The 15,015-nt window shown below is 41.9% G+C and overlaps 1 protein-coding gene across 1 annotated transcript in view; it reads left to right on the top strand.

The window, feature by feature from the left end:
* tes (testis derived transcript (3 LIM domains)) overlaps positions 1–13,588 on the top strand; it is a 15,295-nt gene extending 1,707 nt beyond the window's left edge. The window contains exons 2-7 of the mRNA XM_017717719.2: positions 1,342–1,427; positions 5,037–5,514; positions 7,902–8,285; positions 9,862–10,077; positions 11,110–11,268; positions 13,284–13,588. Of these exons, the coding sequence (XP_017573208.1) occupies positions 1,342–1,427; positions 5,037–5,514; positions 7,902–8,285; positions 9,862–10,077; positions 11,110–11,268; positions 13,284–13,475 (1,515 nt within the window). The 3' untranslated portion in view covers positions 13,476–13,588. The remainder of the gene's footprint in view (positions 1–1,341; positions 1,428–5,036; positions 5,515–7,901; positions 8,286–9,861; positions 10,078–11,109; positions 11,269–13,283) is intronic.
* Positions 13,589–15,015: the final 1,427 nt, after the last annotated feature.

Raw genomic sequence — 15,015 nt, 5'->3', positions numbered from 1 at the left:
GACAGACTGCCATCAAGTGCACAGTAGCATAGACAAAACACAGAAATCAAACTAAACGTTTTAGCGTCAGAGGTACAGTCTATCATTTTAAGCATTACACTTCCGTTAGGAGTTGTAACATAGGTCCCCGGGGCCTGAGAGAGCCCTCCAGGCAACTCCAGTTGTGCATCAGAAGTACAGCAGGGGCCTGTAGCCAACTGTGACACGTGCTGTATATGAATATGAGGTAGATTGGGAGGGGAGGGGGGGTGATTCATCATCATCATCATCATCATCGTTGACTGCTAGTCCAGATATGGTCGCGGTAGTAATTGAGAGGGCAAAGAATCCCAGATGCCCATGTCCCCCGCAACTTCCTCCAGCTCATTCCTGGGGACCCCAAGCTGCTCCCAGGACAACTTGGAGATCCCACTGCCAATATGGCCCTGCACAGCTCCCCCATGCTGGACCTTGTGGGTGGTGGGCCCAGATGGCCACATGGGGGTGATTTATGAATTATTTATATGATTTATGATTTATATTCAACATATCTTGTACTGCGCTGCACTAAATCCAATAAAATGAACTTGTGCGCTCTTTGTGAACAAGCATGCAGTTGGGAAGTGGTTTTATGTACTGAGAATTTCTGAGGAATTGTGATCTAAGTTATCACAGTCATGATAAGTGTTGTCATATTGCCCAGCCCTAGATTGCTGTAAATATTAGCTACGGAATCAGTCTAGTTAATATTTACATTAGTGTGAAAATTAAAAGCCTGAGCAGGCCTCACTTAGGCGTTTCCCTCAGGAGGTGGAGCTGCTTGGTTATTTAACCCTCTCTATGAGCAAATGAGATCAGCTCTAAAACCAGGAGAAGAGTATTGGAGCCCTCCAGGCTTTCCTCACATTCTCAAATACTTAGCCTTATATAGCCATCCACATGCTGGAACTGTGTGCAAAGGAAGAGTGATAATGTGGGAAGATTTTGGGAATGCTCTGCTGTTTTGACAGTAAAAGCGAAACAAATGACTGAAATATCCGTGATCCTGAGCATAGAGCATGATATCAAACAAGTATGTAAATAAAGTCTTTTTTGTAGTTGTTGTTTGGTCTACCAGTCTGAGTGACCGAGGACTAGACACAGTGACAGTATCAAAGTAGAATTAATTGAAAGTTTTTCTATTGTCTACTCTGGCAACTACTTTTTTTTTATGTTTAACAGATTGGCCTGAATTTGCCAGTGAGATTCATTCCACTTTCACAGTGAAACTGGGGTTAAATATTAAAAAAAAAACAGCTTTTAAAGGATGTATGGCTACTAAGACTTGTGTTTATGACAGTCGTTCCTGTGCTGTGTTGACAGATAACCCTGGGCCATGAGATAGGAGCCGGGGCACCCTGTCTGAAATGCAAGGACAAGTGTGAGGGCTTTGAGCTCCACTTCTGGAGGTTTGTACAGAGCTTCAAACTTAATTAATTCACAATCATTAGCATCCTTCTGTCTTAAAGTGAATTACTGGTATGTTTTGTTTTATTCTGTGTCATTCTAAAGGAGAAGGTGCTTCACATCGATTGACTGCTCATATGAGCAACCTGTATTGTCACAATCTCGTTAAAATCTCATTTAATTTTTAAGGGGTTTTATTAAGTTGACTTGACAACTTTTCTTCATTTTTATTGTACTTTTTTTTTAACCGTTTTCACAATTTTCAAGCTACCATCACCCTAGCACATGGGATACCATAGCAACAACTTAGCAACCACTTAGGATAACATTGCACTGGCCTGGCAACACCTTAGCAACCATCTGGGATACCATAGCAACAGACTTGTAACACTTTAGTAACCACTTGGGATTCCACAGCAATGGGTTTATCAAGCCAGCTTCAAATTGAATGGAAAACGGTTTAATTTAAATGGCCCAAAATAATTACAATAAAACACACTGTACTGTAGTTCCATCGTGTTCAGACACCTGTTGTTTGCATTTTTATATTTTCCTCTGTTGTTATTTAGATCATTTTTACATTCTCTCATAATTCACACTTTATTTGAGCAAAATCTCTGAAGGAAGATGCTGTCACGGTGCTCAGTGGGAATGTTCATCCCATTAGCTGCACTTGGTTGGTTTTCCTGAAGGAGACTCTACAGGTGCTGGGGTACCAGCTGTGCCCTTGCGCCGTCACCACAGTAGCGCCACACTCAGCTCTAGACATGCACGGTGGGGAGGGGGCTGTTTTTGGATTCCTTTAGTCTGAGAAGCAGACACGCACTGTGTTTGAATGGTTTGCTTGTTAACTCATTCACTATTCACTACATATGGCTTTATAGATAGTGAACTGACTGCGGAATGACAGGAAGATTTAGTGCTGAGAATACAAACACTACTAAAGGGCTGACGCACTGTAGGGTTCACTTTTTCTTCAAAAGTAAGTAAAGCAACAATATGTTACAAAGAGTCACACAGGAAATGACTTCACATTTCGTCTTATTTTCCAGAGCAGCAGTGTGAATCTCCTGCTGAGTTCAATAATGACAAAACCAACATTTGCTAAAACTTTGCTTGTTAGCTTGTTCTCTAAATGAAATTATGCTTTCTCTGCCAGACTGAAAGCAACCCCCCCCCCCCCCCCCCCACCCCCGTATTAAGAGTAATGGTCCATGTTTAAGGGCAGTCAGACTGTCTCATACTAGCACTCTTAAACTCATTAAAATGCAAAAATATGCACTGTGGTGCAGTTGTCTGCATAATTGAAGCATTGTGCTTTTTGTGTACCTTTTATGTTTAAAGTTTTAGGCCCAGCAGGGGCACCAAAATTTCAGTATACAGGGCTCCATTTCAAAGGCCTGCAATGGCACATTAAACCAACCACATAAAAGCGCCCTGAGCAGTTAAAGTCATGATGAGTGTGCACAGTATGCAGTATTCTTTGACCTTAAGTGGATACTTGAAAATATATGTGTAGTTAATGTGTTTAGTTTACAACCCCAATTCCAATGAAGTTGGGACTTTGTGTAAAACATATAAATAAAAACAGAATACGATGATTTGCAAATCCTTTTCAACCTATATTCAATTGAATACACTACAAAGACACAATATTTAATGTTCAAACGGATAAACTTTATTGTTTTTTGCAAATATTCACTCATTTTGAATTTGATGCCTGCAACATGTTCCAAAGAAGTTGGGACAGGAGCATGTTTACCACTGTGTTACATCACCTTTCCTTTTAACAACACTCAGTAAGCGTTTGGGAACTGAGGACACTAATTGTTGAAGATTTGTAGGTGGAATTCTTTCCCATTCTTGCTTGATGTACAACTTCAGTTGATCAACAGTCCGGGGTCTTTGTTGTCATATTTTGCGCTTCATAATGCGCCACACATTTTCAATGGGAGACAGGTCTGGACTGCAGGCAGGCCAGTTTAGTACCCGCACTCTTTTACTACGAAGCCACGCTGTTGTAACATGTGCAGAATGAGGCTTGGCATCGTCTTGCTGAAATAAGCAGGGACGTCCCTGAAAAAGACGTTGCTTGGATGGCAGCATATGTTGCTCCAAAACCTGTATGTACCTTTCAGCATTAATGGTGCCTTCACAGATGTGCAAGTTACCCATGCCATGGGCACTAACACACCCCCATACCATCGGAGATGCTGGCTTTTGAACTTTGTACTGATAACAGTCTGGACAGTCCTTTTCCTCTTTGGCCTGGAGGACACGACGTCCATGATTTCCAAAAACAATTTGAAATGTGGACTCGTCAGACCACAGGACACTTTTCCAATTTGCGTCAGCCCATCTCAGATGAGCTCGGGCCCAGAGAAGCCGGCGGTGTTTCTGGGTGTTGTTGATATATGGCTTCACTTTGCATGGCAGAGTTTTAACTTGCACTTGTAGATGGAGCGACGAACTGTGTTCACTGACAGTGGTTTTCTGAAGTGTTCCTGAGCCCATGTGGTCACAGGCATTCAATGTTGGTTTTCTGTCTTGATGCTTACTTGCAGAGATTTCTCCAGATTCTCTGAATCTTTTGATGATATTATGGACTGTAGATGATGAAATCCCTACATTCCTTGCAATTGCACGTTGAGAAATGTTCTTAAACTGTTGGACTATTTGCTCACGCAGTTGTTGCTCCCTTTATACCCAATCATGACACTCACCTGTTTCCAATTAACCATGGAATGTTCCAAACAGGTGTTTTTGACCATTCCTCAACTTTCCTAGTCTTTTGTTGCCCCTGTCCCAACTTCTTTGGAATGTGTTGCAGGTATCAAATTCAAAATGAGTGAATATTTGCAAAATACAATAAAGTTTATCCGTTTGAACATTAAATATCTTGTCTTGTGGTTGGTTGGTTAGTGTAGTGGTTAACACCTTTGCCTTCTACGCTGTAGACTGGGGTTCAATCCCCCAGCAGGGCAAGTACCCTACACTATACCAATAAGGGTCCTTGGGCAAGACTCCTAACACCTCCTTTGCCTTCCTGTGTAAAATGATCTAATTGTAAGTTGCTCTGGAAAAGAGCGTGAGCCAAATGCCATAAATGTAAATGTAAATGTCTTTGTAGTGTATTCAATTGAATATAGGTTGAAAAGGATTTGCAAATCATCGTATTGTGTTTTTATTCATGTTTTACACAACGTCCCAACTTCATTGGAATTGGGGTTGTATTTAAATGCTTAAATATTCTTTCCCTTACAACATTCATCCCCCTGTTGGTTGTGTTTCATGCTGTTACATGCCCAGCAGTCCAAACCACTGATGTAATGTATGTCAGAGAAGCTGCAGAGTCAGGGTTCACTGTGTTATGCAGTGGAGCTTTTAAATACAGTCATTCAGGATGTGAACTGTTTATTTCCTTCAGTATGATTATGGTGGTTGAAAGCTTATGTTTAGTCATCTTATGGCAGAGTTTCCATCTTGGCCCTCTAATCAGTCAGAGTTTATCAAATTCCTCTGACGTCGCTCTTAATTATGCCACGATATTTGAATTCCTTCAGGACAAACTGATTTAATCTGTAAGTCTTTTGTTTATTTCATCTTAACAGAAAGATCTGTCGGAACTGTAAGTGTGGGCTTGAGGACCATGATGTGCAGCTGCAGACAGAGGAGAACCAAAAGGTGGGCCGGCTGTTCGAGGACACCAAGTACACAGGGCTCATAGCCAAGCTGAAGAAAGATGGGGTGCCCTCCTACAAAGGCAGTCAGGTTACCATATCCATCACTACCCCGGCTATTGGCACTGCACTGCCTGTCCTGGGAGTTGCTACTGCGGCCACAGTCGGCCCCGCCATCACCTCTACACAGGGAGCCCCCTCTGGCCCGTCTGCCCCCACCCCTGTGGCCCCTGTTGCCCCTTCTGCCTCTTCTGCCCCCACCTCTGGTGCCCCCCATGCACCCACCCCTGCACACCCCTCTGTTGCCTCTGTGGCAGCCACTGCAATTCCTGCTGCAGCCCCAGCCAAAACGAATGTGGTAAAAGCAGTCACCTATGAGTGGGCTCCTCCTGGCGTTAACCAGAGTCTGGTAAGTGTCTTAGCAATAAAACATTTGGATTACCATCTTAAATGGTTCATTTATTTGTAAACTGAATGTAATGCGTGTTAGTGATATGTACTTCACAAGAGTGATTGCAATAAGTAACGTTTCCTCTAGAGTTCACTATTTCACACAGTTAGAGAAATATTTGTGTGTTCTGGACTAGTTGTGCTCACTTACAGTCCTGGGGAAGCCATGCTCTTTTTCAAGTGTGCTTGAAAGTATAATTTCCCTGCCATACAGTTTATCATTGGAGTATACCGGTTGGTTAGTGTAGTGGTTAACACTTCTGCCTTTGACACTGTAGACTGGGGTTCAATCCCCCACCAGGGCAAGCACCCTGCACTATACCAATAAGAGTCCTTGGGCAAGACTCCTAACATCATCTTGGCCTACCTGTGTAAAATGATCTAATTGTAAGTTGCTCTGGATAAGAGAGTCTGCCAAATGCCGTAAATGTAAAGTATCACTGTATATTTTAGGGTTTTCTCTGCTCCCAACACAGCTGATGAAACCAAATGACTAATTAACAAGCCCTTTCTGAGGTGAGCTGTGTGTGTAATAGCAAGGAAAGGCTAATATACAGGGCAGTACTGGACACTGTGCCAGAGAGTAGGTCCCCAGGGCTGGAGCTGAGACCACTATTGCAGGTTTCATTCTTCAGGGTTGGAAGTTCGCAATACAGAGCTGAAGTTAAGCAAATCTATTTTTTTTACCTAAATGTATTAAAGACCAGATTTTTTTAAAGATATGTTAACACCAAAATCATATCTTTTCAGATTGGATTTGAGTCATTTTCTTATGTTTTATATGTTCAAGTTTCATATTTACTTTTGAATTTCACATATCACTGTTGTCGTCATTCACTATCTACAGCCGCTTGAACATATACATGGGGGTTAATGCAGAGATGTGTTCACACTCTGAAGTCTGATACGGTAGTATGTAAAAGTTCTGATTGGCTGCCCTGTGTTTTGCCTAATTCAGAAAGCATTAAGAAGAACTTGGGAGTAGGCAGGGCTAAACTACTGTAGGTGGATGCATGTAATTTAATTTGTTTTCATGACATCACAAAAACAATTCATTCAAAAAGGGGGGTTTTGCAGCATAGTCAGTATATTCACTGTAGGGAGTTTGTAGTGAATGATATTTGAAACTTGCAGCAGTGGTAACATTTTACATAAAGCTCCTTTTACTTAATAAATGTGATTTGTTTTTCCATGAGATAGGCCCTTTAAATCAGTAACTGGGGCACTGAGAAGAAATCAGGAACCAAACCTGTGTTCTTTTAGCTAAGTTAAGTGATACTTATTTAATCCCACAAACAGGGAAATTCCACCTCCGCATTTAACCAATCCGTTAAGTGAAACACTACATACACATTAGTGAATACACACACACACTAGGGGGCAGTGAGCACACTTGCCCGGAGCGGTGGGCAGCCCTATCCACGGTGCCCGGGGAGCAATTGGGGGTTAGGTGTCTTGCTCAAGGACACCTCAGTCATGGACTGTCAGCACTGGGGATCAAACCAGCAACCTTCTGGTCACAGGGCCAGTTTCCTAACCTCCAACCCACGACTGCCCCCCAGCTAGCTTACAAGATCAACTACTTTTTAAAAAAAATGTATATGTATAAATGTATATAATAATGTTATATGGTGTTTTTACAAACAAAAACTTACAGAAAAATGGTTTTAAGCTTTGTTTAAGTGTCTTTTCCATGGTACAGTACAGTCAGTTACATTTAAACAAATGTGAACTGTGAAGGCAGAAAGATCTGATCTGGCCAAAACTTGGGAATCGAGCAGTAAGGCTTATAATGTAGCCTAACACTCTCGTTTCTTTGTCCCTTTTTGCCTCTCCCCTCCTTCTGTCTTTACCTTGCTCTTTATCTTTATCTTTACACCTCTCTCTCTCTCTCTCTCTCTCTCTCTCTCTCTCTCTCTCTCTCTCTCTCTCTCTCTCTCTCTCTCTCTCTCTCTCCCTCTCTCCCTCTCTCCCTCTCTCCCTCTCTCTCTCTCTCTCTCTCTCTCCCTCTCTCTCTCTCCCTCTCTCTCCCTCTCTCTCCCTCTCTCTCTCTCTCTCCCTCTCTCTCTCTCTCTCTCTCTCTCTCTCTCTCCCTCTCTCTCTCTCTCTCTCTCCCTCTCTCTCTCTCTCTCTCTCTCTCCCTCTCTCTCTCTCCCCCTCTCTCTCTCTCTCTCCCTCCCTCTCTCTCCCTCTCTCTCTCTCCCCCTCTCTCTCTCTCTCCCTCTCTCCCTCTCTCCCTCTCTCCCTCTCTCTCCCTCTCTCTCTCTCTCTCCCTCTCTCTCTCTCTCTCCCTCTCTCCCTCTCTCCCTCTCTCCCTCTCTCCCTCTCTCTGTGTACTTTGTTCAGGCTCTGCGATACATGGAGATGCTCCCTCCAGAGCGCAGGCCCATCGCAGGCACTCAGGGGGCAGACTACCGTAAGAAACAAATGGCCAAGCAGCTTCCTGAGCATGACCAGGACCCGGCCCGATGCCATGAGCTCACACCAGCTGAGGTTAAACAGATGGAGCAGTACGTCCGCAAGTACAAGGACGAGGCTCTGGGGATGGGAGACCTCACTTTGCCGGAAGAGATGGGCACCACCAGCGGCCCTGCTGGTGCAAGAGGCCCTCCGGCAGGAGCAGCTGGAGCTCCAGGGGTTGGGTCGGCACCAGGAGACAAGGCTGCTGTAGGCAAGGCTGGTGTACCGGCAGGCCCAGGAGCTGTAGGCAGCGGTCTTGCTGGCAATTATGTAAGTTCATCACTCATAAACTACAGCAGGAGAAGCAAGCCGAGGCTGTTTTGGAGTGCTGTGATTAGATAAATGGGATTTCGCACAAATTTCGGGATGTCTGCACAAAAGTTTATTGACCATAGGAAAATCTGCAGATTCTGCAAAGCAGCCAACCCTGTGTAAAACCTATTAAACATAAAGCTTTAAAAATTCTTATGAGTTAAAAGCACCAAGTCAGAAATGGTAGTGGTCAAGAAACTGACTTGCAAAAGTGTTACTGAGAGTAGGGAAACTTAAAGGGGAATTGTTCAAAATTGCTCTGTAATTCAGTCATTAAGCTGTAAAGAAAGCCATTCATTAAATTGATGAGAAGGGTTAATTATTGAGAACCTTGCAGAAACTAAACCTACGTGTTGGAGTTTTTGAGTGTAATTTTGAAAATAGTAAAGCATTGGTTAATTTAAAAAGAAATTGGGTACTGTTTTGCCTTACAATATCCGTTAGGTTCCTCTCCACCCACATGTTTCACATACATTTTAGGCAAAAAAATGATAAGACTGTGTCACATTTTGTGCAGTAAACGTTATGAGATGTGGCTTTGTGAGTCATTAATTGTGTCGGATGTCTGGTTCCTATCCCAACAATTCTGATTCGTTAAGTTGTTTTAGAATAATTTGTCAGTGTGGTATCAAATCCATTTTTAATGACTTTATTTATATCTTAACCTTACGATTATGCAGATAAGTACGTTTGTCTCTTCGGGAAGGAGAGGACAAAAATAATGTTCTCAATTCCATCAATTTGCCTTTAGGGTCATGTTTAGGTTTGCATTACCTAATTCTCACCACCAGATGGCGCCATCTAACGAGCTATACAAGAGGGCTTGATGCTCATGTTCTGCTGAAATGCTTCTGCTCTCATTTCCCACAAAGTTCCAGACAAACTATGGCTGTGTTCAGACTGAGGGCAAATGACATGTTTCTCCAAACAGATGTTTGAGATGACTGTCCATACTTATTTGCAAGTGATCAGTTTGGATGCTTGTGTCCAGACATGACCAGCCTATCAGCGTAGGTTGCTGTGGTAACAATGTAGGTGTCAGAGACTACATAGCAACACTGGTGATGCATATTTCAAACACAGGTGGAGGTGCATCATCTTGCCATCTTGAGTCTTTAGCGACCTTCTTAAATCCCAGCACTTCCATCACTCTGGATTTGACATTGCTGTTGTTTGTAAATGACACACAAGACACAATCTGGTTTGAGGGGCCAGAGCATCCAGGCTGAGACCCCTCTGTTCAGTGTTGTTCAGTGTTCTGTGAGTACTGACCATACTCATGAGAGCATGATGACATTTATTTTCATGTTCTGGGTAACATGCACCTTGGGATGGGTAAAATAGTAATCAGCTTCTGTGGAGCCATGACTGCTCATCTAAGATCAGTTTTTTCCTTCTATGTACTTTTCAGCACAGAGGAGCTGTGCTATCTCTGCTCCTGCTCTGAAACACTGGATAAATGAGTCCTTGGTCCTCGTCTAGTTTGTCTGCCCGTGTCTTTGCTTGGCCGAGCTGATGGTTCTTGTTTCCACAGTCCTGCCACCACTGTCAGAAGGTGATGCAGCAGGGTGACCCGGCAGTGTACGCAGAGCGTGCCGGATACGACAAGCTGTGGCACCCAGCCTGCTTCGTCTGCTGCACCTGCAGTGAGCTGCTAGTGGACATGATCTACTTCTGGAAGAAGGGCCAGCTGTACTGCGGCCGTCACTATGGCGACAGCGAGAAGCCACGGTGTGGAGGGTGTGATGAGGTGAGCGGGAGGAGGAAGGGAGGGGATCTGTAGTGGGTTTGTAATGATGTTGCAATCAAGTCGTTTGGAAGAGCTTTTCAGTTTATTTTATACAGTGTCTCTGTACGTGAGCCTTGTTTATGTATTTGTGCCAGGTGTGTAAATCTCTGTCCTCACGAGTGAAGCACTTATCATGATTTTTTTTATTTATATTTTTTACTGTTTCTGGTTTCTTTGCAGCCAAACTGGCAGATGGCAGTTTTTTTTGTTTGTTTGTTTGTTTTTTTTAATAGCCTTTTCTTTTTTAACCCAAAGTTCACACTGGGGTCTGAATGAAGACATGAAGCACATTGTCAGTACTTTCTATCAGCCAAAGTCACATCATAAATAACATGTATTTGCTCTTTATTGAAACTGGTGTTTTATCTTCTTAAATGAAAATTCAGTCCAATAAATTGGTATAGTAAGTAAGAGGTGACAGGCTGTTTATCACAATTAGTCTTTTTGGTACAGATTTAAACCATAAATTAAAGATTAAAGATTAAAATAATAAACTGATTGAGTTTGAAAAAAACCTGGAAATTCCAATAGTGCATCCCTTATCATAACAATACGATTCAATTTGATTATGATTTATGAAATCTCACATTTTAATTTGAAAAATAAACATTTTATGAATAAATTAGCAAGTCTAAAATATTATTTTGATTTGCTCTATTTTGTTATTGATAAATTTAAATTTGATTAGATTGAATTATGGAATTATTTTTCAGTGGAGGTCACTAATGGAGTGACAGTAAGTGAAATGGACAATAAAAGCAATAGATTTCTGATGGGATTTTTATGTTTAAAAATAGACCAGTAATTTGATTTTGGCTGTTAAAAAATAAAGAGTGGAATATAATTATATATATATTTTTATTTTGAATTAATGACCATCCTATGATCAATATGTTATGATTCAATGATTTATTACTAAGTTGTGGTGACCAGACTTTTTTTCAATCTTTATTTCAAATTTTGTGTCTAATTTTGTGTCTGTCTGTTTTTCAGCTGATCTTCAGTAATGAGTACACTCAGGCTGAGGGACAGAACTGGCACCTGAAGCACTTCTGCTGTTTTGACTGCGACTGTGTTCTGGCCGGAGAAACCTACGTCATGGAGAACGACAAACCTGTCTGCAAACCTTGCTACATGAAGAACCACGCTGTGGTAAGTACTTATTTTCTCTCGCTCTCTCTCGCTCTCTCTCGCTCTCTCTCACGCTCTCTCGCGCTCTCTCGCGCTCTCTTTCTCTCTCTCTCTTTCTCTCTCTCTTTCTCTCTCTCTTTCTCTCTCTCTTTCTCTCTTTCTCTTTCTCTCTTTCTCTCTCTCTTTCTCTTTCTCTCTCTCTCTCTCTCTCTCACTCTCGCTCTCTCGCGCTCTCTCGCGCTCTCTTTCTCTCTCTCTCTTTCTCTCTCTCTTTCTCTCTCTCTTTCTCTCTCTCTTTCTCTCTCTCTTTCTCTCTCTCTCTTTCTCTTTCTCTCTCTCTTTCTCTTTCTCTCTCTCTCTCTCTCTCTCTCACTCTCGCTCTCTCGCTCTCTCTCGCTCTCTCTCTCGCTCTCTCTCTCGCTCTCTCTCTCGCTCTCTCTCTCTCTCTCGCTCTCTCTCTCTCTCTCTCTCGCTCTCTCTCTCTCGCTCTCTCTCGCTCTCTCGCTCTCTCTCTCGCTCTCTCTCTCTCGCTCTCTCTCGCGCTCTCTCGCGCTCTCTCTCTCTCTCTTTCTCTCTTTCTCTCTTTCTCTCTCTCTTTCTCTCTCTCTTTCTCTTTCTCTCTCTCTCTCTTTCTCTCTTTCTCTCTTTCTCTTTCTCTCTCTCGCTCTCTCTCGCTCGCTCACTCGCTCGCTCGCTCTCTCTCGCTCTCTCTCTCGCTCTCTCTCTCGCTCTCTTCTCTTCTCTCTCTTTTATTGGCCTAGTGGGCATGAACTGTGCATTATAATCTTCTTAAGGCTCTTTAAACTGTATGAATCATTAGCAAGTAGTTTCATAGTTTTCTACCACATGTGCATATATTACTCTGTCATTGCTCTGGGTGTTCAGTAGAGGTCCATTACTGTTAAAGGGCTTTCAGCACATGTGAAGCCAGCAGGCAGAGCAAGTGTTGAGCAGTGATGTTGGCTCCGGAGCAGGTGATGGGGATTAAGTAAGTGCTAGTAACATGATAATGACATTGTAATGACTAGAGGGAATGCAGTTAATGTGATACTGGCCACTTTGCCTCCCATTGGCCCATCTTTTTGATGAGTTTGTTTGAATAGAGCTTAAAGAGAAGAATTTTTCCTTCAGAGATCTTAATCATTTGTATCTCCTATGTTTGTCCTGATGACAGGAGATATGACTCAAAATGTGATAGCAAAGACAATGAAGTGTTCCAGGTTTGGTATCACTCATTTCAATAATGTAAACCCTTTTTTTTTTAGAAACAGGACTGTATAAAAGAGACCACCTTTCATTTGTTTACATTTCTAGTCAAAGCGACCATTAAGTACAAGTCATTCATTTTCAGTGTCAGGGGAAAATGCAGAAAGCATACATTTACAGAAAAGTACACAGAAGCGTCAAATACAAAATAAAATACATTTTTTTGGTATTTATTCTTTCCACTCGTACCTTTTATTACAGCTTCCGTTTCTTTAAGAGACTTGCTTTGAGTTTTTCTAAGAAATCTGCACTGTAGACATATCTTTCCACCCCTCCAAAGTTCTGTCTCAGAAGTTGGGTTGCATTTTCTGCTTCTCACAATCCAAATAATCCCAAACACATTCAATGATGTTGAGAATTGGACTCTGGGGTGGCCACTACATTGTTCTGAGAACACCAGCAGGTGGTGTTTTATTTGCAAAGCTTGTTTTTCTCCTGTCTCTCGAAGATGAAAGCTTTAAGTGCTGTTTATCTGATGGTGACAGTTTTGATGTCTACCAGGTCTTGCATTTTCTCTAGATCTTGTAATCTTTCCTCGTTTCTTATGCCAAGAAGATTGTCTGTTATATAATCTTCTCAGATATATCTTCTCAAAAAAGAATAATTTATACTAAATTGCTGTTTTGACTGGAAATCACTGACTTGTGTATTAAATGATTGTAATATGAAGGTACAACTATCCACTTTCGTGGGGTTAAAACTTTTGAACGGGACTGTATTGGGAATTAGATGTATAGTTTTTAATGCACTGTGTTTGTGTGTGTCCACAGCACTGCGTGGCGTGTCAGAAGCCGATTGAGCCTGAGGCCCAGCGTGTGTCATATGGGGAACACCACTGGCATGCTGAGCCTGAATGCTTCCGCTGTGCTGGCTGCTCCAAGTGCCTGATGGGTCAGCGCTTCATGGCTCTGCAGGGCAAACTCTTCTGCTCTGTCGAGTGCAAGAAGAAGGTCTTGGCTTAGACAACTCTTGCCTATTAATAGAGCAGTGCTGGTCCTGGAGAGCACGTGTCCAGCATGGTTTGCTCACATCCTGGTGCGAACATTCCTGATTTAACTGATCTGTAATTGGCAAGTTTAGAAGGTTTGTTTGAGCTGAGAAACCACTGCAGTGTGTAGGACTACAAACTCAACTAGCTTTTTTCAGGGTCTTTTTTAACCACTATCTCTGCTTCAGAGCAGGTGCTGAAGCACTCTCCTCCTTTTTGAGCTGATTTCAGCTTGCACTGTTTTTTTTTTTTTTTTTTTCCCCCCCTTCCTTTTTTGAATTTAGATTCATTCAAATTTTTATATCGACCTAACGTCTTAAAGCATAGTTTTGCGTATGGTGGCCTGCAGGTAATGAGCAATAAAGTAGATGTAAATTAACCAAAGGCTTGTCTGTACACTGTACACTATACACCTAGTATGTGCCAGAAGGACAGGTTGGTTTCTCTGTCCTACAGTGTTGTAGCCCAGTCCAGTATTATCTCTAACAGGACATAGGTTGTGCTCCAAGTGTTCAGCTTAGTCATTTTGTATTTCTCTTTATTTTTCAAGTGCCATTATTGTTTTTCACACCACTGGTATTGCACTTTATTTGTTTTTTTTGTTTGTTTTTTTTTTGCTTCTATTGCTTTGTAATCAAATAAATAATTTGCAAGTGAAGTTTGTCATTTTTCCTCTCATCACAATATAAGGTATCATTATCACAGTATCACAGTATACAAATTAACAATAACGTTCTACAAAAACAAGTTTCACTAGGGCTGTTAAACACAATAACACAGTACATGTATTATTAATGATGTTACCACATTTTCCTAGTTTGAGCCTTCTCACCTTTCGTAGTACTGCAGGCTGAAGCCCAGCTGCTCTTGCACTGTATGTTGCTATAGCAAAACCCATAATTGTTGCCCTCTAGTCAGGGTAGTTTTTGAACATTTTGGGTCCCTAAGCAAAATCCTGATAGGGGGGTTAAGTGACTGCTTACACTGCTTTTAGCGAGGAACAGCCATACAATTCATTTAAATACAGCTTTCAAATGGATTCAATGCTGGACGGTGCTTGCAGCAGGAGATGTATGGATAAATCAAACAACTGCAAACTCACAAATGAAACAGCAATGGGTAAATCTTTAGTTCCATTTGAGAGCCTTCACTGTAATAAGAATCCACAAGTTATAGGAGTGAGAGGATGCAGTCATTGTCTATATATACACATGTATATACATATATATTGACTGTATATACAGACACATATGCACACACACATTATTTTGAACATGCAGCAACTGTTGCTCTCACTGGACATCAGTGATGAAAATTGGAACCAGTGTTCTCACTGAACATAATCTTACCATTATTGAAGGTAATACAAACTACTTTCTAAAACAGTGGTTAAGGGTTCTTAATAAAGGCAATGGTTGTATGTAGAACTATTTAGCCATGCGAATACACAGATACACTTTGCAGTGACCACAGTTGGCATCATCATTACACTGGGCTGGTTTGCGCATATCGTA

The sequence above is a fragment of the Pygocentrus nattereri genome, chromosome 8 (genome assembly GCF_015220715.1).
Source record: "Pygocentrus nattereri isolate fPygNat1 chromosome 8, fPygNat1.pri, whole genome shotgun sequence".
NCBI classification, from domain to species: Eukaryota; Metazoa; Chordata; class Actinopteri; order Characiformes; family Serrasalmidae; genus Pygocentrus; species Pygocentrus nattereri.
The sequence above is the reverse complement of the archived record's forward strand: the minus strand, read 5'-3'. Positions and strand labels throughout refer to the sequence as shown.